General features: G+C 41.9%; 1 protein-coding gene across 2 annotated transcripts in view; it reads left to right on the top strand.

Moving 5' to 3' along the window:
* The first annotated feature begins 262 nt into the window (after window positions 1-262).
* The window catches only part of IRAK3 (interleukin 1 receptor associated kinase 3), a 70503-nt gene continuing 44656 nt past the window's right edge, over window positions 263-26109 (top strand). For both annotated transcript variants that reach the window (XR_006959922.1, XM_047067209.1), the window contains exons 1-5: window positions 263-475; window positions 16654-16836; window positions 22119-22177; window positions 22794-22848; window positions 24135-24286. Coding sequence is in view for 1 of the 2 variants with exons in the window: in XM_047067209.1 (XP_046923165.1) it covers window positions 328-475; window positions 16654-16836; window positions 22119-22177; window positions 22794-22848; window positions 24135-24286 (597 nt within the window). In the remaining variant the exon portion in view is untranslated. The remainder of the gene's footprint in view (window positions 476-16653; window positions 16837-22118; window positions 22178-22793; window positions 22849-24134; window positions 24287-26109) is intronic.

Raw genomic sequence — 26109 nt, forward strand, 5'->3', positions numbered from 1 at the left:
TCCCCCGGCTCTCGCTCTTTGCCTCTCCAGTCACGTCCCAAACCCGGAGGGACAAAAGCCCTGCTCAGAACGTAAAAGCCAGTGAGGAGGGCCACGCAGACGCAGGGGAGACCCCGCCGCCAGGCCTGGCGTCCCCAGGGGCATCTCTGCCGGGCAGCGCCTTGCGTCATGTGGGGCCCGCCCCCTGGTCGGGCTCGGCAAGTTCTGCAGCCTTGGCCGTCGTGGAAGCAGGATTTCCGCGGTTGTGTAATAGCACCTCGCGGGCGCGGAGAGGCCTGGGCTCCGCATCCCTCCTCGGACTGGCCCCTGGTCTCCGGCGGCCGAGCCATGGCCTGGACGGCGGCGGCGGCGAGCGGCGGGGCCCGCGGTACGCTCTCGGCGCACACGCTCCTGTTCGACCTCCCGCCGGCGCTGCTGGGCGAGCTGTGCGCGGTCCTGGACAGCTGCGACGGCGCGCTGGGCTGGCGCGGCCTCGGTGAGCGCGGCCCGCCGCTGCGGCGGGGCGGGCGGGGCGGGGGGCGGCGGGGACGCGGCGCGCATGCTCAGCCGGGCCCGCCGCCTTCGCGGCCGGGCTGCCCGCGGTCCGGCCCGCATGGGGCCGCGCGGCCTCCGGGGTCTTCCGACGGGGAGGCTGCCCTTTCCTCGCCCCGGGAAGGAGGCAAACACGCCCCGAGGCCCGAAGGAGAGCTCCCCCCTCTCTTTCAAAGACACTTGGGGTGTCTGTGCAAGATTAAGTGAGCGGAGGCTTGGGAAAAGCGGCAACCCGCGTGAAACCATCTAATATTTATCAACTGTGCCTCCTTTGCTTGGTTCAGAGTATTTTCAATCAGAACGCCTATGTGATGTCCTCTTACTGCAAAATTACCCCAGAATATAATCTTCATATCAAAACATTTTTGTGCCTTTCAGTGTACCCTTTGGTGTTTTCAGCCCACTTCCAAGTACACCCACCTTCCTTAAACTTCAGGTGAAATGCTAAAGTAGAATACGATTTGTAATTAATGTGGCTCCCAGTTTTCCTCATTAAGTATTTCTGGCTTGTTTACCCAATTTGTGGCATGAAAGTTTATGCTAGATGCTGGCTTTTTATTTTAATCTAGAAAATTGGCTTTTAAGACTCCCATTTTATGCAGCCATTGGGGAGTTGGGCAACCGACTGCTTTAGGCAAGTGTTGAGTGTCTTCACCAGAATTCGGACAAAAATCCTTTGTTTTGATAAGTACAGGGGTTTTTGTTAGATTTGATCTTCCATGAAGCCACATTTAATATGATTGAAAATAAACACAGTCATGTCAAAATAACTTAGCCCTGATTCTCTGAAATTGTCTTATTCATTTATTTTAAACAATAGCACAAGACCTATGAGAAAAAAGTTTTGTGTTGATGAGCAATATGGTCACACATTCTGGAATGTGGCATTGGGCTTTGAGTTAGTGTAAATTATATTGTAAGCTCTGTCACTTTCAAAGTATGACCCTGATGTAAACATCTCAGAAAAGGGTGCTTGACTCTTTGGCTTCTGGAAAGCATAGAGAGTTCCAGTATGCGTTTGAGGGGTAAGATCCTTTCCACACCAGATCTTTTTGAAATGGGTAATGGCATGGGCAGTTTTAGCACCCATTGGTTTCCTGGAATTACTACGTTTGTGAGAGAAACTTTTTTAGTCCAACCCACAGGTAATGAATAGGGCCAGGCAGCTATCATAAATGAGTAAGGCAGGTTGAAGACTGGAAATGAAGCACATATGTCCCATCTGAAAGGGGCAGTTAGTCCTCAGTCCCAGGTCACTGCCACTTTTCAGGAAGTCCAACCCAGAATTGCTGGACTCTCTCTCTCTCTCAGCACTGAAATACAGATATCCGTGCTTTACCTGGGCTGTCTCATATAACACTTCCAATTGCCCTTGGGAGGTAGGTGCGATTATCATCACACTGTTTCAATAGGGGAGGAAATCATGGTACATACACATTAAGTTACTTGCCCAAATTGACACTGCTAAGGAGCGGCAGAGCCAGGATTCGAACCATGGCAGTTGGGATCCACTGCCTGTGCCCTTAACCTACAGCCACTCTACACTTCCCGACCCTGACTTCCTCAGGGTCACGAGTCCTGACTTCTGTGCTCTTTTCCGCTGTATCTCAGCCTCTCTAAAGTGTAGTCATTTCAGCCATGAAAGAACAATTCAGTGAGCCATCTCACACATGCAGCCCCATTTTTCTAGCTGTGGAAATCAGACCACCCAAATGAGAACAAGCTCGGGCTGTTTATTCAAAGCAAGGGAGTCAGCCACCATCACTCGCATCTGACAGAGACCCAAAGGCAAGCTGAGGAGTGGAAAAGCTTTACGTTGGAAAAAAGGGGAAGGCTTCAGGTCTGTCCTTATTGGAAGCAGTTGACATGGAGAAGCTATGGACAAGCTAACTAGCAGGAGAGCATTCTATGTGATTGTTTAGGGAGCATATTTGACTTTTTCCAGATGGCCCTAAACTGGAAGCAGGGGCAAAAATTAGGAAAGCTGTCCCTTGTTGATCAAGTCCTGACTATTTGGGGCTGATTGCTATAGCAATTATTGTTTGGCTTCCTGGACTAGTTGCTACAGATGCTAATATAACATCCCAGACTAGTCACCCTAGGTAGTAGATTGGCATTCTGGGCTGCTTGATGCATCTTGTGGGTCACAGTTCTATTTTTATATATAGTCTGGCCATTGTCCCTTTGTATATTCTTTCATAGGAGAAGAATCTAAAATGTCTAGCCCTTGATTCCCTAGCTATAATTTATTATGCACATAGCTGGACCACATAGCTCTGAAAGGAGATCTAGAACAGACCAGCTGCCTCATGAATTATTGGCTCAGCAAGAAAGGAAGCCTGGCTCAATTCAGGGTGGTTGAGGGCAACTGCCCATGTTTAAGTATGCCGTTTCCCTATTGGCACTGTGAAAGGAGAAAGAGGGGAAGAGGTGCAGGGAGGGAAAACTTGACCTTAGAGGGTAGAGGGAGGAGAGTGTTAGGGGACTGAATCAAGGAGACAGCCCTATTTATGCTCAGGACAGTGGAGAGCCTAAAGATACAGAGTGTCTAGATTCCATATAGAGAACAACCGTCATAGGTAAGACTGTCTCAAGCCGATTGTGTTTTTTCTTGATGATGGTGAACATCAGACTATATTTGCAAAGGCAGCTCCACCACAGATAGATCATATGGCAGCCTAGTCGTTTGCAAGCCGGAATCATCCGTACAACCTTTTAAAGACACAGATGGCTCAGAGCTGTCAATTCAGTAGGTCTGCTTTGAGGATCCTGCATCTTTCTGGTTTTTGCTGAGCCCTACAGGTGAGTCTGAAGCACAGCCTGGTTTGGGAGCCTTTGCTTAGGCCAAATTCTCTTCTTTAGTGGCATCTTAATAGATATTTTGGGGGCGCCTGGGTGGCTCTGTCAGTTGAGTGTCCATCCCTTGATTTCGGCTCAGGTGATGATCTCACAGTCATGAGCTTGATGCCTGCGTCTGGCTGTGTGCTGAGCATGGGGCCTGCTTGGGATTCTCTCCCTCTCTCCCTCTCTCCCTCTCTCCCTCTCTCTCTCTCTCTCTCTCTTCCCCTCCTCTCCCTCCCCCTCCCTTGCTTATGCGGGCACATGCACTCTCTCAAAATGAATAAATATTTAAAAAATATATACACATAACAGTTATTTTACCACACTCTTTCACTTCTCCACTTAATTTTCTTTTTTTTCTCTTTTTTTGTTTATTTACTTTTGAGAGAGAGACAGAGCACGAACAGGGGAGGGGCAGAGAGAGGGGGAGACACAGAATCTGAAGCAGGCTGTCTGCTTCTCAGAATCTTTGAGCTGTCAGCACAGAGCCCGACACAGGGCTTGAACTCACGAACGTGATATTATGACCCGAGCCGAAGTTGGAGGCTTAACCAACTGAGCCACCCAGGTGCTCCTCCACTTACTTTTCTTTATCTTTAAACGTATTCTACATATTATTCTTCAAGTCACTTTTATCATGTATTGTGATTAAGAATAGTGTAATCACTAGGTTAACATTCTCTGGTTGGTGATGATTTTATGGCTTCGCAATGAAAGTAGGAGCCCAAATCGAAAATGTTATTTATTTTATACTATCTTACAGACATGGGAACATGTGTACTTGGTGGCAAGTCATTTCATTACTTTACGGTAGAGGGTTATTGAGTGTTATTCGAATGAAATTGAAACCTTTCAATGCTTATGATACATTGAGAAGGAAACCCTTTTACAGATAGTCTGTAATGGTTGTATTTAGATTTCCTCTTCTTAAAAAAAAGAAATGATCAGAGCAATTATTATTCATCATTTTAATTTAATTCATCATTAAATTTAAAATTACATTAAATATGTATTTGAATATTAAAGACTTAAAATTATAGGAATAATAACGATAGTCGCTGCAATCTACTGTTTACTCTTTGCCAGATACTCTGTGCTAAGCACTTTATGGAGTGTGTCCTTTATCACAAAAATCCTGTGAGGTAGGCACTTTTCCTATTCCCATTTATAGGTAGGGAAACGGACTCTCGGAGAATATAAGCAAATTACCTCAAGTCACGGTCTTGTAAAGCACAGACTAGGTTTCTAATCAGATGGTCAGACTCCAGAGCCTATGTTCTTTTTAAAAAAATGTTTAGGGGTGCCTGGGGGGCTCAGTCGGTTAAGTTTGGCTCACGTTATGATCTCCCAGTTCATTCGTGGGATCGAGCCCTGTGACAGAATCTACACTGACAGCACAGAGCCTGCTTGGGATTCTCTCCCTTTCCCTCTGCCTCTCCCCTGCTTGTGCACACGCACACACACACACTCACCCTCTCTCTGTGTCTCAAAATAGATTTAAAAAATTTTACAAATGTTTAAGTAGACTTTATGGTTTAGAACAGTTTTAAATTTACAGACAAGAAGAATTCTTATATATTTAATGTCTTTCTCACGTACTCTGCACTCAATTTCCCCGTTATTGACATCTTACACTAGTCTGGTGTTGTAGAATCTAAGTCTAAAGTTCTCTTTTGTCTAGCAAAAGAGCGGATGCAGGATTAAAATGAGAGACGGCTAATGTCGGCGGGGGGTGGGGGGAGATAAGAACCCCGAATAAGCGTCCTTGCCTCGTATTTATTCAGATCAGAAGGCTTGCAAACGTGATGGGTGTGTACAAAGAGACAAAGAAACTCGGCACATTAACTTGTGGATGTGGGGGGGAAAAGGGAATTTTGAAGATATACAGTGTTTGGGGTTTGGGTCAATATAAAACAAAATCCAGGCACCGGGCAGATGGGTAGATGGTTGTTAACGGCAGACAGGAGGCACCGTGTCTGTTTATCTTTGCCAGCCTAGGGGATGAGACAGACAGGGGGAATAACCTCAGGGTTAACAAGACACCTTTTCGTTTGTTAACCATCTCCGCTCCGGCTGCTTTGCCTGCAGCGCAGAGGTCCAGAGTCCAATTCACCAATTTACCTAACCTATCCCTATTCTCCTATGAAAGCAGCTTTCTGCTGTAGTACTAAACTTGGGGTGCTTTCACCCTGAATATCTAATCTTGTTATTCCTATGTATTGGGCACCTTTGTGCCGATTCTATTTCAGGCCTTTACCTCTCTGTATGTATATCTAGGGGTTCAGCACCCCTTCCCTGTTTTGGGGTGCCTTTGCACCTCCCTATTCTTGGCACCTTTGTGCCTCCCTATTCTTGCCACCTTTGTGCCTCCCTATCCTTAAAGTGCCAGTCTGTTTACCCAAACTCAGGTGTGAGCATTTTATGACTTTGTGTTTCTTTATGCCCTGTTAACCCATTGGTGTAGACCCTGGGGGATTCCTAAGCTTATCCCCCACAGTCTGGTACATTTGTTACAATATCAATATGTTATTATTAAAGTCCATATCTTATTGGGATTTCTTTCATTTTTACCTAATGCCCCTTCTCTCTTCCAGGATCCCATCCAGAGGTTAGTTAGCCATCATGTATCCTTAGGCTCCTCTTTGCCATGATCGTTTCTCTGACTTTTCTAGTGTTTGATGACCTTGACAGTTTTGAGGAGCACTGGTCTACAGTTTGTAAAATGTCCCTTGACTAAGATTTGACTGATGTGTTACTCATGACTAGACTGAAGTTATGGATTTTTGAGAGGCAGAGGTAAAGTGCTATTTTCATTACATCATATCAAGGGTGCCCACTGTTTACATGACTTAGCGCTGTTGCTGTTAACCATAGCTGAGGTAGTGTCTGTCTGTTTTCTACACTGATACTTCTCCCTCTTGGCATACTCTTTGGAAGAAAGTCACCATGTGCAGCCCACACTTAAGGAAGAGAGAGTTATGCTTCCCCTCCCTGAAAGTGGAATAGAGCCTGTGTTCTCTTGACCACCATGTAATTTCTCTGATCTTGCAGTGTTCTCTCTAGATCTCACTTCTACTCTGAGTTACCACCCCATTTCTCTGTTCCCTTTAAGACAAAATTCTGTGTATTATATTCCAGGCCCTCCATTTTCCCTTGAACCCGCTCCAATCAGGGTTTCATGCCCCACTGCTCCATTAAAATTCCTCTCATCCAAGGTCACAGCAGCTAAACTCAATGGTCAGTTCTCAGTCTCTTTTTATTTGACATAGTTGATCACTCCTTCCTCCGTGAAGCACTTTCTTTACTTCTAGAATTCACACTCTCTTCATTTTCTTGTCTTCTTACAGGTTCCTCTTTATCTCTCTGACCTCCTCGAATGCCCCTGGGATTAGTCCATGGCCCTCTTCTTTTCTGTTTATCTACTTTACCCACTATCTTGTCAATTGCATCTGTATGGTAATAATGCCACATTTCTAGCCCAGGTCTCCCTCTTAACATCAGTACCATCTCTCTGTTTGCCTACTTGACAGATATTTCCAACTTAACAGCCCAGAAATGCTTCCCTCCCCCAAAGTTTTTCCCCATCTTGGCTAATGGCAACCCCATCCTTCATTTGTTCAAGCCGAAAATATTAGTCTTCTGTGACTTCTAGCTTTCTCTCACAAGCCACATCCTGTCTCTCAGTGTATACCGGTAACTCTGCCTTCAGGATCTATCTAATAATCTAATCACCTCTTGCCACAGCCTCCACAGCCCTCCTGGTCCAAACCACCGTGAGATCCCACTGGCTAATTTCAGCGGCCTCCTAACTGGGCTCCCTGCTGCTACCACCCTGGCCCTCCTCGAGTCTCTTTTCAGCACAGCCACCGACCGGTGAACTAAAGTATATATGCAGGGGATATTATATCATTGCCCCGTTCGGAACCCTTCAGTAGCTTCCCACCTCACGGTAAACACCAAAGTCCTACGTGCCTTTTCTCACTTCCTTCTTGTTTGCTCCACTCCAGCTCCATTGGCCTCCTCGGACAAGCAAGGAACATTTTCCTGCGGGTAGCCTTGAGGCTCATTTCCTTACCTCCTTTGTGTTTTTGATGAACTATTATCTCTCCTGATCACTCTTTTAAAATCAACACCCCTCCCAGGGCTCCTGGGTGGCCTAGTCAGTTGAGCTTCTGACTCTTGGTTTAGGCTCAGGTCGTGATCTCACAGTCTGTGAGTTGGAGCTCTGCAAGTTCAAGCCTCATTGTTGGGCTCTGCACTGCCCAACAGTGCTTGGGATTCTCTCTGCCTCTCTCTCTGCCCCTTTCCTGCTCACACTGTCTCTGTCTCTCAAACTAAACTAAACTAAACTAGACACTCCCCTCCTCCTTATGCCCCTTTCCTGCTTCCTTTTTCTCTCCATCACTTACCATCTTTCAAATATTTTGTAGATTTTTATTTGTTTTTTTTTTGCCAATCTAGAAGTAAGCTTCAAGGGGACAGTGTGAGAAGTAAGCGGGAGGAGTCATTTTTAGAAATACCAAATAAAAGCTGTGCTGCCTAACGATAGGTTTGCAACCTATTGGGAATATGTATGAGCCCCCTCACCCCATAGTGGAGTCCCAAACCCTTAGACACTTCGCTTCCTGGTTCTTCCCCTCTCTCTTTCCTGTGCTTATTTTTGCACGCTTTGCAATGAACATGCACCAAAGAACAGAGGGAAAAGGGACTGAAGGTCTCTGTGTCACCTCAGGGAATGTACATTTGTGCCAATCAGACTACTTTTTGCCTTACGTGGGGATAGGCAACATCCAGGTAAGCTGTCACTGCTATAGTACTCAGCCAATGAGGAACCAGGGGAGGGGCTTACATACTAGGAGATAAGTTGTCTGCTGTGACTTCCCCCAGTTTGCCTGTTCATTAGATACCCCGCTCTTGCAAGAACGTTGATTAAAGCTTCGCTTCACTGTGCTCTGAGTCTCAACATCCCTCCTTTGATTGGGTCAGTGGGCTTATTTCTCACAGGCAGGGAATTTTTTGTTTGCCTTATGTCCTGCTTACTCCTTTAGCATCTGAAAGTGTACGTAGTACAGTGTAGGCATTCAATAAATATCTGCGATTGAATGAATAATGAACAGATGTCTGTTAAATATCCAAAACCTTCTTGGGCAAAATATCAAACAAAGCGTTGTACCTGATACAAGTCATGGTCCCTGCTTTTAGGGATTTTCCAATTTAAGGTAGGCAACAGGCCTATGCACATTTTTTTTTTTTACACATTTATTTATTTTTGAGAGACAGAGAGAAGCAGACTGCAAGTGGGGGAGGGGCAGAGAGAGAGGGAGACACACAATCCGAAGCCGGCTCCAGGCTCTGAGCTGTCAGCACAGAGCCCGACACGGGACTGGAACCCACAAACCATGAGATCATGACCTGAGCCGAAGTCGGACGCTTCACCGACTGAGCCACCCAGGTGCCCCAGCCTATACACATTTTATAAAGAAGTTTAACAAAGGAAGAAAACATGGGGAGATAGTACTGATCATAACTTGGGTAAGGAATTACACAGCTCTGCTTCAGACTGCAATGCTGGTGTTCAGGGTGAACTGTTGTAAAATTTTCTCCCAGAGGTAGTTAATGTTAGGTCCTTACCTGAGTCTGGGATTGAGGAGGGAGTAGGGCAGAAGGATACGTGAAAAATCATGCATAGCCCTTCCATGGAATATGAGTCCTGCTCAGGTATGGGTAAAAAGTAAACATAAGCTTAAGTATGGATAAGAATTACTTCTTGTAAAATTTATTACCTAGTGGGTTTTTTTTTTAATTTTATTTAAATCAAGTTAGCATATAGTGTAATAATGATGTCAGGAGTAGAATTTAGTGATTCATCACTTATATATAACACCCAGTGCTCATCCCAACAAGTGTCCTCCTTAATGCCCATCCCCCATTTAGCCCATCCCCCCCACCACCATCCCCCCTCCAATAACCCTCCTTTTGTTCTCTGTGTTTAAGAGTCTCTTATGGTTTGCCTCCCTCTCTCTTTTTATCTTATTTTTCCTTCCCTTCCCCTATGTTTAGCTAGTGGGTTTTAATGCTATAGTCTGGTAAGAGGAGTTGAGCTAACTGACACATTTGACTTGTGTTATTTCTTTTGAATTAAAAATATCTTCAATCTTAAATGTTCTTTTAAAAGAATGCCTAATTGGGTTGTGTGCTTTGTAGGAAGAAAGGGAGACTTCTTTTCCTTTTCCCATTATATTGTCTCAAAACAAACTTTGCAAGAGTGCAGTCTTAAGTTACTAGGGGTTTTGACTTGTGGTTATATGCAAATACAAAGGTTCCAAACAAGGGTGTGTTGCATTAGTCTAAAAAATCCCTTCAGAGACATATTTGCATGTGGAGAGTGCTTTCTGCAGTTGAATTCCCCAGTGGTTAGCACTACCTAGATAGTCTTGCTCTCTCAAACAGAGCCCAAAAGGACCTTTGAGTGTCAAATGAGTATTAAGCAATCAGTATCTTCAGATAAACTAATCTGAACTGTTCAGGTGGACTTTTTGGCTTCTATTATGCCAAGATGCCTTTCAAAGAAAAGATTTGCCTTCCAAAAAAAATTTTTTTTAAACAATACTTAACTATAGCATATTTTTCTTTTTTTTTTTTTTTTTTTTTTTTTTTTAATTTTTTTTTTCAACGTTTATTTATTTTTGGGACAGAGAGATACAGAGCATGAACGGGGGAGGGGCAGAGAGAGAGGGAGACACAGAATCGGAAACAGGCTCCAGGCTCCGAGCCATCAGCCCAGAGCCTGACGCGGGGCTCGAACTCACGGACCGCGAGATCGTGACCTGGCTGAAGTCGGATGCTTAACCGACTGCGCCACCCAGGCGCCCCAGCATATTTTTCTTAAAAAAATTCTTTTTAATGTTTATTTATTTTTGAGAGAGAGAGAGAGAGAGAGAGAGAGAGAGAGAGAGAACAGGGGAGGGACAGAGAGAGAGAGGGAGACACAGAATCTGAAACAGATTCCAAGCTCTGAGCTGTCAGTACAGAGCCCGATGCAGGCCTGGAACTCGGGAACGAGGAGATCATGACTTGAGCCGAAGTTGGACGCTCAACAGACTGAGCCTCCCAGAAGCCCCAACAGTGTATTTTTCTTAATTTATCTTTTCATTTAGAATGCTCTTAAGTTTAACAACACAATTAGTCATTGAGAACTTTACTCTTTATTTGTTTAGTGCCATGAATAAACAAAGATCTATGTTCTGGAAGAAAACAGGAAAGGATTAGAGAACACTATGAATATGGAAGGATCTGACTAATAAACATGTCAAGAGTTTGCCTTCCTGTATCATCACATTGAAGCTCTTGTCTAGAATTTGACCTAAATGAATTATACACTTTATGGATGCTGATAATGCTCGTTAGTGGTGTTTCTATGCAGAATGCATCATCATTGAAGAAAAGCTATTAAGGTTTGTACTATGAATCACCAGTTAGAGAAAGAGAAAATGTATTTCGTTTCTTATCCTGGAAGCAACCCATGCATGCGGTATCCATTTCAACTGAGCCTGGGCCAGTTATACTCCATGAACTGTTGCTACTAGAAAAATGCCTTTGCTTTCCATAGACCTGGTGCAAACTCAGAACCCTTTGATCCTGGTCAGTGTTAGGGAAGTAAAACTTCAGCTCTTTTGGTATCTGTTGTGTCTCAAGTCACAAGGTGGGAGAGCACAGAATCATGGCCTGTTGCACTCTTAAAAGGGAAATTCAGAAACTGAGCAAAGAAAAAGAAAACTGGGGACTAGAATGATGTGGGAAATCCGATATTCCCTGGGACTTGAAAAGTTAACTCTAGATCTCCTTTGGGGTTATAAACTATTCCTTTTTTAATTTTGTTTGTTTGTTTGTTTGTTTGTTTATTTATTTATTTATTTAGAGAGCATGAGCAGGGGAGGGGGCAGGGAGAGAGAGAGGGAGAGAGAGAATCCCAAGCAGCCTCTGCACTGTCAGCAAAGAGCCTGATGCGACGCAGGGCTTGAACTCACAAACTGTGAGATCATGACCTAAGCTGAAACTGAGAGTTGGATGCCACCCAGGTGCCCCTAAACCATTCCTTTTCTACTGTGAGAATTGTGAGCCATAAAATGTTTTTACCTTTTTATGTGCAAATATGGTATATGAGACTCCTGGTACTTCTGCGGCCAGATGGATCCTCCCAAAACTAAAGCTTCCATCTTTGCACCGCCTTCTCAGAAATCTTTGGCCTTGTTTACTTTCAGAATAGAGCTTAAGTTTGTGTGCTAACACCCAGGGCCTCTGTCACTCAGCAAATACGTATTGAACATCTACTATGTGCCAAGTGCGTACCTACAAAGGTAACAGGGAGACCCCATGGGGCTTGTTCATCTTTTCTTTAACGTGAACCCTCTGCTCTAAGCATACTGGCCTTTTCTTTGCCCTCTCAGGCCCTTTCCTTCATTTCTGGAACAATTCCCCATCTGACAGGCTCTTCTGTTTTGTCCCAATTCAACCCTGTTGTAAAGTGAGCGGATGTCGTAACCGAACAAACATGAGTTGGTGCCTTGGTGAGTCAGAAACTGCACCAGGTTGTGTTTTCCCACAAAGAAAACTTTTGTATGTGGCAAATAAGATCATGGGGACTGGCTTCCAAAGCCATGACTGCCTGAGAGAGGGTGAATGGGTTCCTTTTGTTCAGTGTTAGGATGAATATTTGGATTGGGAAGCCTTGTCTTCCTGTGTAGAGGTGAGCATAACATCACACATGCACCTTAAGGAAACATGGCAATATGACATCGTGTGTTATGTAAATGACACTGAAGCTCCTCCTTGGGTGGAGATTTTAGTATTATAATGAGATAAAGATAATCATAAGTTATTCCACAGCTCACTCCATGGGCCAGCCGCACAAGCTCCAGGCTGGTTTAGCACAAATGATCTGGGTGGTCTGGGCCAGTAGGAGGTCTTGTCAAGGCAGTCGCCATCACCTGGGGTTGTTGCGGGGGGGGGGGGGGGGGTGGTTTTGGGTTTCATTTGTCTGAGTTAAGGGAAAAGCCAGAAAGTAGAGCTTAGGGAAAAATGTAACACAAAAGTTAATGCGTGTAGCAGGTGGATAGTAAAGTCCAGGTCCTGGGGTCTAGCTGGTGACAACGTCCCACCCTCATACTCCTCCCTGACTGTGGTAGCCCACAAGGCTGTCGTCTCCCTTCAGGTCTCATCCCAAAAGCAGGTCATGTCTTATCCGGAGTTTTAAAGTAGAGAGGGAACTGTTTGCTTTTTTTTTAATTAATTAATTTTTTTTAAGTAATCTCTACACCAGCGTGGGGCTTGAACTCATGACCCCAAGACCAAGAGTCACATGCTCTTCCAACTGAGCCAGCCAGGCACCCTGAGACGGAGCTGTTTTATTTTATTTTTTTATAAAAGCTTGCTGTATGTTGTATAAGTATTATTAATTTATATGGTACATTATGCCTGATACTCTATAAATGTCAGCCAAGTAATCTACTAATAGAAAAAGTAGAAACCTAAACTTTCACTTTGCTGAGATTTGATATTTAGTGTTCCCCTGTTGGAATGTTAATCTGGAGACTGGGAAGTGTTCTAAAGACTGGAAGAGCTATTTTAAGGTCAGTGCTGCTATAATCAGCAGACCAGAGAGGGGCAACCAAATTTAGTGTCTGTTTTGGGAGGGACTTCAAATGGACTTCAGAGGATGTTTACTGATGAGAAGTTTGAAATTGCTCAGCGACTTGCCTAGAGTTGTACCATAGGCGAATGGCAGAACCACGAATAAACACACATTTTCATGCGTATACCCAGGGGGCCACAAGGGTCCTCTCTCTTGATGGAGACTTCTCTTTTGAAGACAATGTAGTCTACTTTTGGGGTTCACAGTTCATTCCTTTATTTTGTTTCCCAACTGAAATTCCCATGATTTTTTTTCTCCCCAGTATAGTATATTAATTCCAATAATTCCTTGAGTATCGGCCTCTCTTTAGAAGTATGCATAATTTTAAACTTGGCTCAGGCTCCAGAAACCATTCCTCTAGGAAGCTTTCCATGATGCCCTTATCTTTTTGAGAGAGATAGAGAGGGATAGAGTCCCAAGCTGACTCTGTGCTGTTAGTGCAGAGCCCAATGCAGGGCTCCATCTCATGAAACGTGAGATCATGACCTGGGCGGCGAAATCAAGAATGGGTCGCTCAACCGACTGAGCCACCCAGGTGCCCCCCCCCCCCCGACCGCCTTTTTTTTAAGATTTTATTTTAAGTAATCTCTACACCCAACATGGGGCTTGAACCCACAATCCCAAGATCAGGAGTTGCACATTCCCCCGACTGGGCCAGCCAGGCACCTCCGTGAGGCCCCCATTTTTAGTTAGGGACCCCTCTTCTTGCTGCACATACACTTGACGTATGCAATTACTATACTACTAGCACAGTCAACAAATGTTTGAACTTGTTAAAAAAATGAAATTCAACCAAGTAAATCTGAAGACTTTAATTGGCTTTATTTAATAATTCATGAATCAGTCAGTATTCCGTCTAGCAAGTAGAAGGGAGTTCCGGGGAGTTGTACAAAATGGAAGGTTATTTTCCAGGAAAGATGGTGGGGCAAGAAAAATTATTAGCAAAAGAAAAGTATTGTTCTGCTTAGGTCATGACCTCACGGTTCATAGGTTTCAGCCCCAGTTCAGCAGAGAAGCTGCTTGGGATTTTCTCTCCTTCACTCTTTGCCCCTCCCCCTCCCCTCAAAATAAATAAACAAAAACTTAAAGGAAAAAAAAAAAAAAAAGGATTGTTCCTGGCAAGATTCTTTCCCTTAGGGAGAAGAGCAGGGGGTCTTATCATGCAGATTACCTCATCTTCCTCTGGGGATACAGAGGGCCCATGTAACAGATTACTTCAAAGGAACTGATTAGAAAATTCCTGACTAACTGGGTAAGATTTATATTTCTGATGCAGGTTGAAACTACAGTACTGGATTAGGTATTTAGCCCCATTTGGTGACTTGGCCTAAGTGACGCCATTTTGGGCCTGTTAACAAATTGTACCGATTTGCACTATTTCCCCTAAGAGCTTTTAGAAATAGTTAAAGTGTTTATGAAAAGTGTGCCTCAACCAAATAGGTAGATCACATCATCAAAAGAAATACATTAAAAATTAAGTTACTGGGGTGCCAGCTGGCTTAGTCGGTTGAGCATCTGACTTCAGCTCAGGTCATGATCTTCCGGTCCGTGGGTTCTAGCCCCACGTCAGTCTCTGTGCTGACAGCTCAGAGCCTGGAGCCTGCTTCGGATTCTGTCTCTCTCTCTCTCTCTCTCTGCTCCTCTCCCGCTCTCTCTCTCAAAAATAAACATTAAAGCAAACTTAATTTAAAAAAAATAGAGAGTTACTATATCTTGATAAATATTTTTGCTTTGAAGGTCCCCTTCTATTTTTTAGTGTGAAGGTATCTAAAACATATATTGACAGTTGGATAGTCCTTGCCTCTTCATGAGACATCATCTCTTCCGAGAAATAGATAATAAAGATATTCTTGCCAGAACTTAAAATATGGAGGAAAGGCAAAAACAGTCCAACTTAATGATGTCAGATACGTTATTGTAGCTGTTTTTTCCTTTACAGCCTAAGCATACATTCCAGTTGAATGTCTCAACTTCATCATCCTTTATTGGATATGCCACTTCCTTTCACCCTTTTCTGATACAAGATGTGACTGAATAACATAACGCTTAAGATGAAACTTTATGGGCATTGACCAGGATAGACTAAGTTATATGCAGTAACAAGCACTACCCAAATCACTGCCAGTGGTTAACATAACCGAAGTTTGCTTTTTGCTTGTGGGAACAGCACTGAGAGTCCAGAACAGCTGACCTCATGAGGTGGCCCCGCATTCCAGGTGGCTTTGATCTTGAAGCACCCCCGTATCAACATGTGCTTATACCTGGTGGCGAGCATGGGTGCCTGGTGAATTGCCCCCTGGTTCTTCAGTGTTCCTGGCTGAAAGGGACACATAGGCATAACTAACCCAGGGCAGGAAGATGTAATCCTCTCTGAAGGGGCAGAAGATTGGAAATATTGGTGAGCACTGGTAATATCTACCGAGTCCATTTTTGGTCCACAGGAAGAGGGGGGCAGTTATGGTTGCATATTGTGATCTCTGTCAACTTTCAGGATGTACTTATACTCTCAGCAAAAACAGAAAGTTGAAGGAAACTGAATAGTCTAGCAAACCCTTGGAGGACTGAAAATGTGGGGAGAAGGGATGCCATATTAAATCAAAAGATGTTTGTCTTTCTGATGTCTTGATTCAAATACCGCAGCTATTGGGGTGCCTGGGTGGCTCAGTGGGTTAAGTGTCTGACTTCTGCTCAGGTCCTGATCTCACAGTTCGTGAGTTCGAGCCCCACATCAGCCTCTGTGCTGACAGCTTGGAACCTGGAGCCTGCTCTGGATTCTGTGTCTCCCTCTCTCTGCCCCTCTCCCACTCGTGGGTGTGTGCTCTCTCTCTCTCAAAAATAAATAAATGTTAAAAAAAAAATTCAAGTACTATAACTAGTGTAGTAGCTCCCTAAGAAATTTTTTAAAACTTTAGAGTCTTTTAGAGTCTGAAATAGACTGAACAGAGATAGTTCTGTAGGGGGCTTATTACACTTCTCAGGTCTGAGCCCCTGTTCGTCTTTTAAAAGGACATCAACCTTTGGAGAGTATCACTGGGGGATAGGTGAGTCCTCCAATGAGGTTACCTTGGTTACTGCCGGAGAGAAGCTTCCAGATTTGTGTGTGGCAGAAGAAAAGGCTGATTTCCATAGCCAGTTATGGTGACGTGTTGAGGGTCCCCACGACCACACTCGGATGACAATTGGATTTTATCCATCCATGTGTATCTGGCTTTTTAAATTTTTTAGACTTTCCAGAGGATAAAGGTATGAGACAGGGTGTCTGGGTGACTCAGTCGGTTAAGTGACCAACTCTTGATTTCAGCTCAGGTCACGATCCCATGGCTCATGGGATTGAGTTCTGTGTCGACCCCCATATCGGGCTCTGTGCTGACAGCTAGGACACTGCTTGGGATTTTCTCTCTTCCTCTCTCTCTGCCCCTGCCCTGCTTGTGCTCACATTTTCTCTCTCTCAAAATAAATAAACATTAAAAAAAATAATTAAAAAAATAAAAATTATAAATAATGTGAACTAAAACATATAAAGTATCCCTATACATGTATTCCAATAAAAGTAAACTATCGTTGGGTTCTTCCTGTTGCGATTTCTACAGCGGAGCGACTTTCAAACAGCTGGCTGGATGTTCGTCACATCGAAAAATATGTTGACCAAGGTAAAAGTGGAACAAGAGAACTACTCTGGTCCTGGGCACAGAAAAACAAGACCATCGGTGACTTGTTACAGATCCTCCAGGAGATGGGGCATCATCGAGCTATCCATTTAATTGTGAATCATGGTAAACATTTATGATTCTTATGATGTGGCTCTCTGTCTATTTTATAGAGTTTGCAATTTATAAATGTAAATATTGCATTTTGTTCAAGACCATGACTGGTTATACTATATGTCAAGGATTCCTTACCTGAGGCTTTATCTGAAGGCTTTTGTCACTTCTTTTGGGCGACACTTTCTTTCCTTATTGCCTATGTTATACAACACAGTCCTTTCTACCACTTGTTTAGGTTTTTAAAATTTTTTACTTGTAAACTACACATTAAAAATTTTTTTAAAATATTTATTTTCGAGATAGAGACAGAGACAGAGTGTGAGCAGGGGAGGGGCAGAAAGCGAGGGAGACACAGAATCCGAAGCAGGCTCCAGACTTTGCTGGAGCTGTCAGCACAGAGCCCCACGCAGGGCTCGAACTCACAAGCGGTGAGATCATGACCTGAGCCGAAATCAGATGCTTAACCGACTGAGCCACCCAGGTACCTCTAAATTACACTTTTTTAAACGTTTCACTCTTAGCTAAGGGAATCAGTTTTCCATCCAAAACTCTGACACTATTTGAATCGTAAACAGAATCACAGTGTTTGAGTAAAACATAAATACTTTTATAATTGGCTTTGTCATATAAGTCAAAATATAATTGGATTCTCTCTTCCCCCACCCTTGTATTTTAGTGCAAATGATGCCTGGGGCTTATCTTTTATCTTCAGTGCTGTTTTTATGCCAGGGCCTCTAACTCTGCCTTACGAGTCTCGTTTCACAGTGGCCTAATACCTCCCTCTATTTGTCTTATGTGTTTCTGATGCTGTGTCATGACTTACACTTAAAAGCAACCTGATGAGGAAAGCTCATGAAACTTTTTCTGTTCATTCTTTATCAATAAAATTAGTTCCTAATGTCCCCTGTTCTGTTTACTCCACTTTAGATTTATTCACTTCAACAAGAATGATCCTGAGTGATCTTGGGTCTTATGTTACAGACTCAGGGCTCTTAGGCTGAAAATTCTTTTGAATCAGCATCCTTGTTCTTTTGGCTCTTTTGTCCAGAGGTATTTTTAGTTCCGTATATTTGCATGCAAATATAACTCTACCTTATCACCCCTACCTAGAAAAAATCCTGCGAAATTTGTACCAGAACACTGTACCTTCAGATTGACTTTTATATGCTTTTTAATTATTATTAATTATTATATAATTATTATATAAATTATTATATAAATATTATATAATTATTTATATAATAAATTTATACAAATTATTATATAATTATTATTAATTATTATATAATTATTTTATATGCTTTTTAATTATTATTAATTATATGCTTTTTAATTATATGCTATTTAATTATTATTAGACAGTTCCCAATAGGCTCCCACTACGGTATTTCCCGTAAAACGTGGCTCATCTCTTTTGTCACTCTTTCCTCACTTGGTTTAGTCCCATGGAATGCTTCACTATGAAGCTGACTGACCAAGTAAAGTACAGTGACTCCCTGGACACTGTAAATGCACTGCCTTTTCATTCTCTGAGCCTTTTCCAGCTGCTGAAACCACACACACAACTTATCGTTCACAATATAAACTCACACCAATCTGATAGGACACAGGGTTATGTTTTACGTTTACAGATTCCGGAATAGATTTCAGGATACCTTTTCACTCTCTGTGTTGTTTATTTACACAGCAGAGAATGATGTGGACTGTGAGTAAACGAAAATTTCACATCCTTGCTTGACTCCTGTTGCACATGCAAAATTGATTTCATTTTTAAAAATAGGAGATTCGCTGATTGGTGGAAAGACAATTATTTACTGCCCTAGTATCAGGAGATAGGTAAATCTGAGATGAAGAGGAGGATAGCATTTTGGTCTGAGTCCTTTGCTGAGAAAAATAGCATTATTTAATTGCAACTTGTTGAGTGGATGCTTTGAAACTAAATCTTTAAAATGTTAGTTGTTTATAGCTTGCTCAAAGAAGCAGCGTGATGATTCATGGAAACCGTTAAGTGAGCCTACTGAACACGTGTCTCCTATGATAGCTACTCAATGAATTAGGAGTTAGAGTTCCTAACTGAAAGTGCATAAAAAGATTTAGTCTTTGTTTGTTGCTCCCATGCACAGACTTACCAGTTATCCAAATAATCCATTATTTGCTCAAATATCCATTTTTGCCTCCCTTCCCTTGAAATTGTCAGTTTGGTGGGATGGTTTTCATTTTAGAGGAGAGATCACTTTGTGGATTTGGAATTTCTTACAAGTCCTCCTGAGAAAGGTCTTGTATTTCCTCCCAGTCACTATTCCTGTGATTCAGGTGGCTGCCATTAGGTGTTTTCACATCCATAAAGCATTCCCTCATATCTCAGGACATAGCCTAGTTGTTCAAGAAATGAGAATCCTTACCTGCTTTCGTTATATTTCTGGTATGCCTGCTCTTACATATCACATTTTGCATTTATAGTTCAATGGTCATAATTGTTTTCTACTTTTGACATAAAATCCACAGTTTTCTGCTGGCTTCTTAGGAGAGCCATTTTGAATCTTCAATTTTATATGACAATGAATATTGCCTTCCTTTTTATGGGCAACAAAAGGACAATGACTTTTAGTGCCCTTAGTTCAAATTTTATTCTACACGATACTTCCCCATGATGTTTATTTCTTTTTCTTGCCTAATTGCCCTGGCTAGAACCTCTGGTATAAGGTTGAATAGAAGTGGCAAGACCAGACATTTTTTTCTTGTTCCTGATGTAAAGGGGAAAGCATTCAGTTTTTCATAATGATGTATGACATTATTTGTGGGCTTTTCACAGATACCCTTTATTAAATTGAGGGAATTCTCTTCTATTCCGTGGGTTTTTACGATAGGTTAGTGGATTTCATGGGTTTAGTTCTTCATTCTATTAATGTGGTGTATTACATTGGTTGATTTTCATATTGTAAGCCAATCTTGGATTCCCGAATGAATCCCACTTGATCATGGCATATAATCTTACATGTTTCTGGATTTACTTTGCTAATATTTCATTGAGGACTTGTTGTTGAAGACTTCTGCATCTATGTTCATAAGAGATATTGGACTATAGTTTTCCTGTGAAGTTTTACCTGGCATTGGTATTAGGATAATATTGGGTCTCATAGAATGATTTGGGAGTTGTTTCCTCCTCTTCTATTTTGGAAAAATTTGTAAAGAACTGATGTTAAATTTTGTTTAAATATTTGATAGAATTCACCTGTGAATCCATTCAGGCCTGGGGTTTTGTGTGTAGAAAATCTTAAATTATTAATTCAGTCTCTTTCCTTGCAATAGGTCCATTCAGATTGTTTATCTCTTCTTGAGTTAGTTATGGCGGTTTGTGTCTTTCTAGGAATCTGTCTGTGCCATTTCAGTTATCTAATTTTTTTAAGTTTATTTATTTATTTTGAGAGAGCACGCAAGTGGGGAAGGAGCAGAGAGAGGGAGAGAGAAAGCATCCCAAGCAGGCTCTGCACCTGCACAGAGCCGGATGCAGGGCTCAAACCCACGAACCTCAAGATCGTGACCTGAGCTGAAATCAAGAGTCACTTAACTAAGTGAGCCACCCAGGTGCCCCTTAGTTATCTAATTTTTTACATGCAAATGTTCATCATATTCTCTTACAATTCGTTTTATTTCTACAGGGTTGGTAGTGTGTCTCCTCTTTGTTTTTGGTTTTAGTAATTTGAGTCTCCTCTCTTTCTTGGTTAGTCTAGCTAAATCAGTTTTGTGATTATTCCAAAGAACCCCTTTGGTTTCATTGATTTTCTCTTTTGTTTTTATATTATCTATTTCATTTATTTCCACTGTAATCTTAATTCTTTCCTTCCTTTGCTTCCTTCAATTTAGCACTTTCTTTTCTAGTTCCTTCGGTGAAAATTCAGGTTATTGATTTAAGATCCTTTTTCTTTTTTAAGGTAGGCATTTACAACTATAAATTTCCTTTTAAGTGCTCCTTTTGCTACATCCCATAAGTTTTGGTATGTTGTGTTTTCACTTTCATTCATCTGAAAGTAGTTTATAATTTCCCTTGTGATTTCTTCTTGGATTCATTGGTTATTTATGGACTTGTTGTTCAATTTTCATGTATTTGTGAATTTCCCAAATTTCCTTCCATTACTGATTTCTATTTTAATTGCATTGTGGTCAGAGAATATGCTTTGTATGATTTCAGTCCTTCCAAATTTATTGAGGCTCATTTTATCGCTCAAGATATGGTCTATCCTGGAGACTGTTCAACATGCTCTTGTGAAGTATTTGTATATTCTTTTGTTTTTGGATGGAATATTCTAGAGAATGTCTGCTAGATCTAGGCTTGTAGTTTGCTCAAGGAGGTCTGTTATTAATTGGTTATGTTTTGTTGCCGGTCCTCTAAACAAAGTAGTTTTTTAAAACATTAGAATACAGTCAAAGAAAAACTAGAAGATGAAATAAAATTTTTCTGAAGTCTGAATCAAAATGTCAGATGTGACAGCAAGATACTTCAGGGTTTTCATCTTTTGCAGGAAGCTACATAGACTACCTCAATTCAAATAGAACATACAGAAGTTACAGTGTATATTTGGGGAGGGGTGACAGGTGTTTGTGGCTGATCACACGCGCGCGCACGCGCGCGCACACACACACACACACACCCCTCTAATATCTTACGGCACAAGAGGGGATACAAAATAAACTAACCTAAGGAGATATAATCCCATAATTATACAACTTTAAAATATATGGGCAAAAAGCTGATTCAATGTTGCTTTTTTCCTTTCAATTTTCTACTTTCTACTTTAATATTTTTTTTTAATTTTTTTTTCAACGTTTATTTATTTTTGGGACAGAGAGAGACAGAGCATGAACGGGGGAGGGGCAGAGAGAGAGGGAGACACAGAATCAGAACCAGGCTCCAGGCTCTGAGCCATCAGCCCAGAGCCTGACGCGGGGCCCGAACTCACGGACCGCGAGATCGTGACCTGGCTGAAGTCGGACGCTTAACCGACTGCGCCACCCAGGAGCCCCTCTACTTTAATATTTTTAATGATGTCTATCAATAATGTAAGGTAGGTATTATACGTTAGGTAAACAAAAACATGTTTGAATAATATTTGATCATTACAAAGCTATTTACATATGTTAATTTGTAACCATTCAAAGGGAATGCAAGTGAACTTTAGAAATTAACACTATTAGCAAGGTGTTTATTTTCACAGTCTAAGAAAGGAAAAAAAAACATGCTTATTAGAGACATAAAATTTTATCTGTATCTACCTCTCTTTATTTCTTTTTAGGAGCACCCTTGAAGAGTCAGAGTCATCATGGAGATAGATTTCCAAACATGTTACCCAAGGTAGAGTGTATGTGCAGAGATAATGAACCTTGAACTCTGTTGCATATATAATTGAGCATGGGGGATGAAATTATCAGACAGAAAAATGATGGTTTGCAAGTACTTTTTTAAAACCAGTAAAGCTTTAGCTTTCTCATTGCTTTGGTTGGGGATTCAGGAAACTAGAGATTTGTGGGAAAGGAGTGAAGAGCTTTCTCCTCTCAGTGATCTGTCATAGATAAGGCTTAGAACTAGTAAGAGTGCTGTGAGTTACACATTTGTCTTAATTCAGCTTTTAATTTTCCTGTTCTACTTGGCATTTTGCATGTTGCTGTTGGTCTTTATGGGAACAAATAAATTGGCAGCGATCATTTTTTATAGCATTAGAAGTCATTTAAAATTGAATGTAACTATGACATTGATACTTGAGTTTTTGTAGTAAGGAAGCTTTAAATGTATAAGGCAATGAATACCGTTGAATTAAATAAAGTAACTTCGCTTTCTACTAGCTTTCTTCTAAATTAGATTCTGCTCTATTGCACTGTATAGTCCAGGGGGAGCTTTGGATTTCTGTTAAGGTTCTGTTCTTTCTAGGCTTATGAAATGGAATTACTTCAGTATGTATTTCCTCTCTTAGGAAATAGCCAATGTCACAGTGGATAATGTTCTTATTCCTGAACATAATGAAAAAGGTAAAAAAAAATTTTTTTTTTTTTTTACTTTAAATCATGCTTTGCTTTAAGTTAACTTACAGAGACAAATATCCAATGAACACAGTAACTGTTCATTAATATGCAGGTTTAGGGTAAAATTTTCATGGATGTTGAAATACTTGCAGCTTTGACTGACACTAAGTTCTGATGGATGATATATTATTGTTATATTAAAAATCCACTGGCCAATGGAGAACATAATTGTGGTCTCTTCCCTGGTGGGGGGGGGTTTCATACTTTCTGTTAGTGAAATTTGCATTTTTATTTGTCATAGGAAAACATTTAAAAATTACATTGGGTTTTATATAGTGTTAGAAATTGTGATAGCCCTTGCAGAGATCTTTAGAGATGTTTGTAGAGCAATGCCGAAGGTCACTATGAAAGTCTCATTATTTCCATATCACTTTTATTACTTTATTAGCAGGGAGAATAATTTAATTCTACCTGGGAATCATTCTGATCAACGTTAATGGCTAGTTAAGGCTGCTTTGCCTCGTCTTTACCACCAGATCTGTACCTTCCTTGGTTCAAAAGAGAATTAGAGAAGTTGGATAAAATTTTGGTCCTTTAAGATTTAACAATAAGATGTAAATCAAACAGCAAATGTGGAAATATAGCCAAAATTGGGCTCTGAAGGATTTAGTTAAGCTTTTCCCCTTGGATATGTATTTGATTACCTTCTAAATGTTTTCTCCCAATCTCTGCTTTAGATGATTTTTTAAAAAGCTGAAGCATCTTCCTAATTTACTCTGAGGAAGTAAGTTAGAAATTTAGAGGATTTGGCTCATGAAAAATGATTCTATCAGTCATACTTGGAGAATATTGTTTAGTCATAACAAAGTTTCTACTTCTATAGGTTTTTTTTTTATTTTTATTTTTATTTTGAATGATTTTAGGTTCATAGTGAGTCAAAAACAACCCATTGATCTAATGACAAAGAAGTGGAGTCCTGGAAAACTTTCCTCAACTGAGTTCTTTGGCTGACCTCTTTGGAAGGGTGATAGAATCACAGTACTATCATTCAGATATCTAAAAAAGGCATTTGTTCTGTGGAATGGTGGGAGCCAGACCCAAGTAAATGTGCAGAGATGGGCTTCAGTTTTGGTTCCTGGGCCTTCTGCTCCTGGCTCTCTGCTGGGCTCTGAAGTATTTCTAATATGGAACTTATGGTTCTTTTTAATGGTGATGTTGATTCTTTAAAAAAAAAAAAAAAGAAAGAAAGAAAAGAAAAAGTAACTTATCTTCTCCCTACTTTCTGTCCTAAGGAATATTGTTGAAATCCTCCGTCAGCTTTCAAAACATCAGAGAGGGAACCAAAAATTTCCACAAAGACTTCCTAATTGGAGAAGGGGAGATTTTTGAGGTATACAGAGCGGAGATCCAAAACCGAACATATGCCATTAAATTATTTAAACAGGTATGGAAAGAATTACTATCACAGGATATCAGTTCCATTTATTTGCTCATATTTCATGCTAGAATGTGTCATTTTTCATCAACATTGAAAGGAGATATACTCGAAAATAAAATTTAATAAATGGAAATAAGATATATGACCTCAGGTGACTGGAGAAAAGACCATGAAATGAATGCCTGACTTGCAGGAATGTGGAAGTGAAATTCTTCCCATCCCCAGATGTGTCGAAGGAGAAAGGCTTTTCTGAAGAGCTGTGTAGGAGCTTGGCACTTTGCCTGTGCTGGTCTGCTCCAGTTTTCTTGTGTTGTTTTGTTTTGTTTTTGGTCTTGTTTTTAGGATGGGCCATGTCTCCTCCAGGCAGCTTCACAGGCTAAGCCCCAGATTGGTCTTCGGTGCTACTTTATAAATTATCGTTTATCACAGTTCAAGAGGGTGGGAAAGGGGAGGCTTCAAATAGAAGGAGCGAGGCAATGATCAGAGTTGGAGTTTAGGAGAAAGCTGAGTGACTGCAGCCAGTAAGGCAGAAAGGGTGTTGGGGTATCACACCCAGGAGTCAGGAAGAGACAGGTATGCACACATACACCCAGAAGAACTGCTCTGCTGTTCTTCATCGTTAGTCAGCAGTCAATAAACATTCATTCAACTCTCTCTGTGAAATGGGTGCTGGGCAAGGATGAATAAGGCATCATTCCATCCTCCGGGAGCTCAGTCCTGTGGGGCAAACGGTCAGGTAAAGAAAGCAAAGATTAAGCTACAGCGTGAGAAGTAGTTGAGCCCGGATTTGCACAAGGAGGTCATGGCAGCACAGAAAAGACAGCCATGGCAGGGGCAGATCCAGCACCCAGAAGAGAGCCTGGCACAGAGGAAGTACTTGATAAACATTTCTGCAATAGACAAATGGGAAAAGCGAACGAAAGGAAGTGACCTCTCAGCTGGATTTTGAAAGCCCAGTAGAATTTTGGCGGGGAGCGAGGCATGGGAAGTGCTTTCTGGGTGGAAGAAATAGCAGGTGTAACAGCCTGGAGGTGCGTGTGTGCAAACATATGCCTTACTAATAACAGATCACTGGGTGGAGGGAACGTAGAGTGGGGGGTGGGAAGGTAATGGCAGATGACACGGGAAAGATGGCTCAAGTCGGTGGGCGGGTTTTAAGTGGGAGAGTGAAAGGATTAGGTTTGTGTTTTTGAGATATAACTCTGAGCACAGGTTAGGTGATGGGCTGGAAGTCGGCAGAGGCATTGGAGCAGAGATGGCAAGGACTAGGCTGGAGGTGGATAGAGGGGGTTTTAGATGGGTAGTGAAGAGATGGATGGGACTTAAACCCATGTCCTCAAGCCTAACATTAGAGTCACCTCAGGAGCTTTTTTGAAATGATCCCTCAGCATCAGGTTAGGTCAGCATAGTGGTGGCAGGCATCCGTATTTTTTCAAAGCTCCCCACGTGGTTCGGATGTGTAGCCAGCGTTGAGAAGCCCCGCTCTGAGCTAGGGCAGAGGCAAGGAGAAAGTACGTCTAAGCCAGGAGGTGAAATGGACCAAATCTCACGATCGGTGAGATAGGGCTGGGCAAATGGGGGAGAGGATGGATCTCGGGCGATTCCTCCTCTGCAGCTTAGATTATGGGGCCCTTTTTTTCTTTAATTATTAACCTGATTTCTCCAGTCCTTACATAGCATTCTATACCCACTGATTTTATACGGACGTCTCAAGATTCCTGAGGAGACAAACGGTCTAATAAAGAAATGAAACACCATTCAACAAAGAGAATGTGGTTATCTAGAGGTGGCCTAACTGAAGCCTGTTTCCTAGGGCCAGTGTGTCCCAG

The sequence above is a fragment of the Lynx rufus genome, unplaced genomic scaffold (assembly GCF_022079265.1).
Source record: "Lynx rufus isolate CCGP_SWC_20201006 ecotype Redwood Valley unplaced genomic scaffold, mLynRuf1.p SCAF_7, whole genome shotgun sequence".
Taxonomy (NCBI): domain Eukaryota; kingdom Metazoa; phylum Chordata; class Mammalia; order Carnivora; family Felidae; genus Lynx; species Lynx rufus.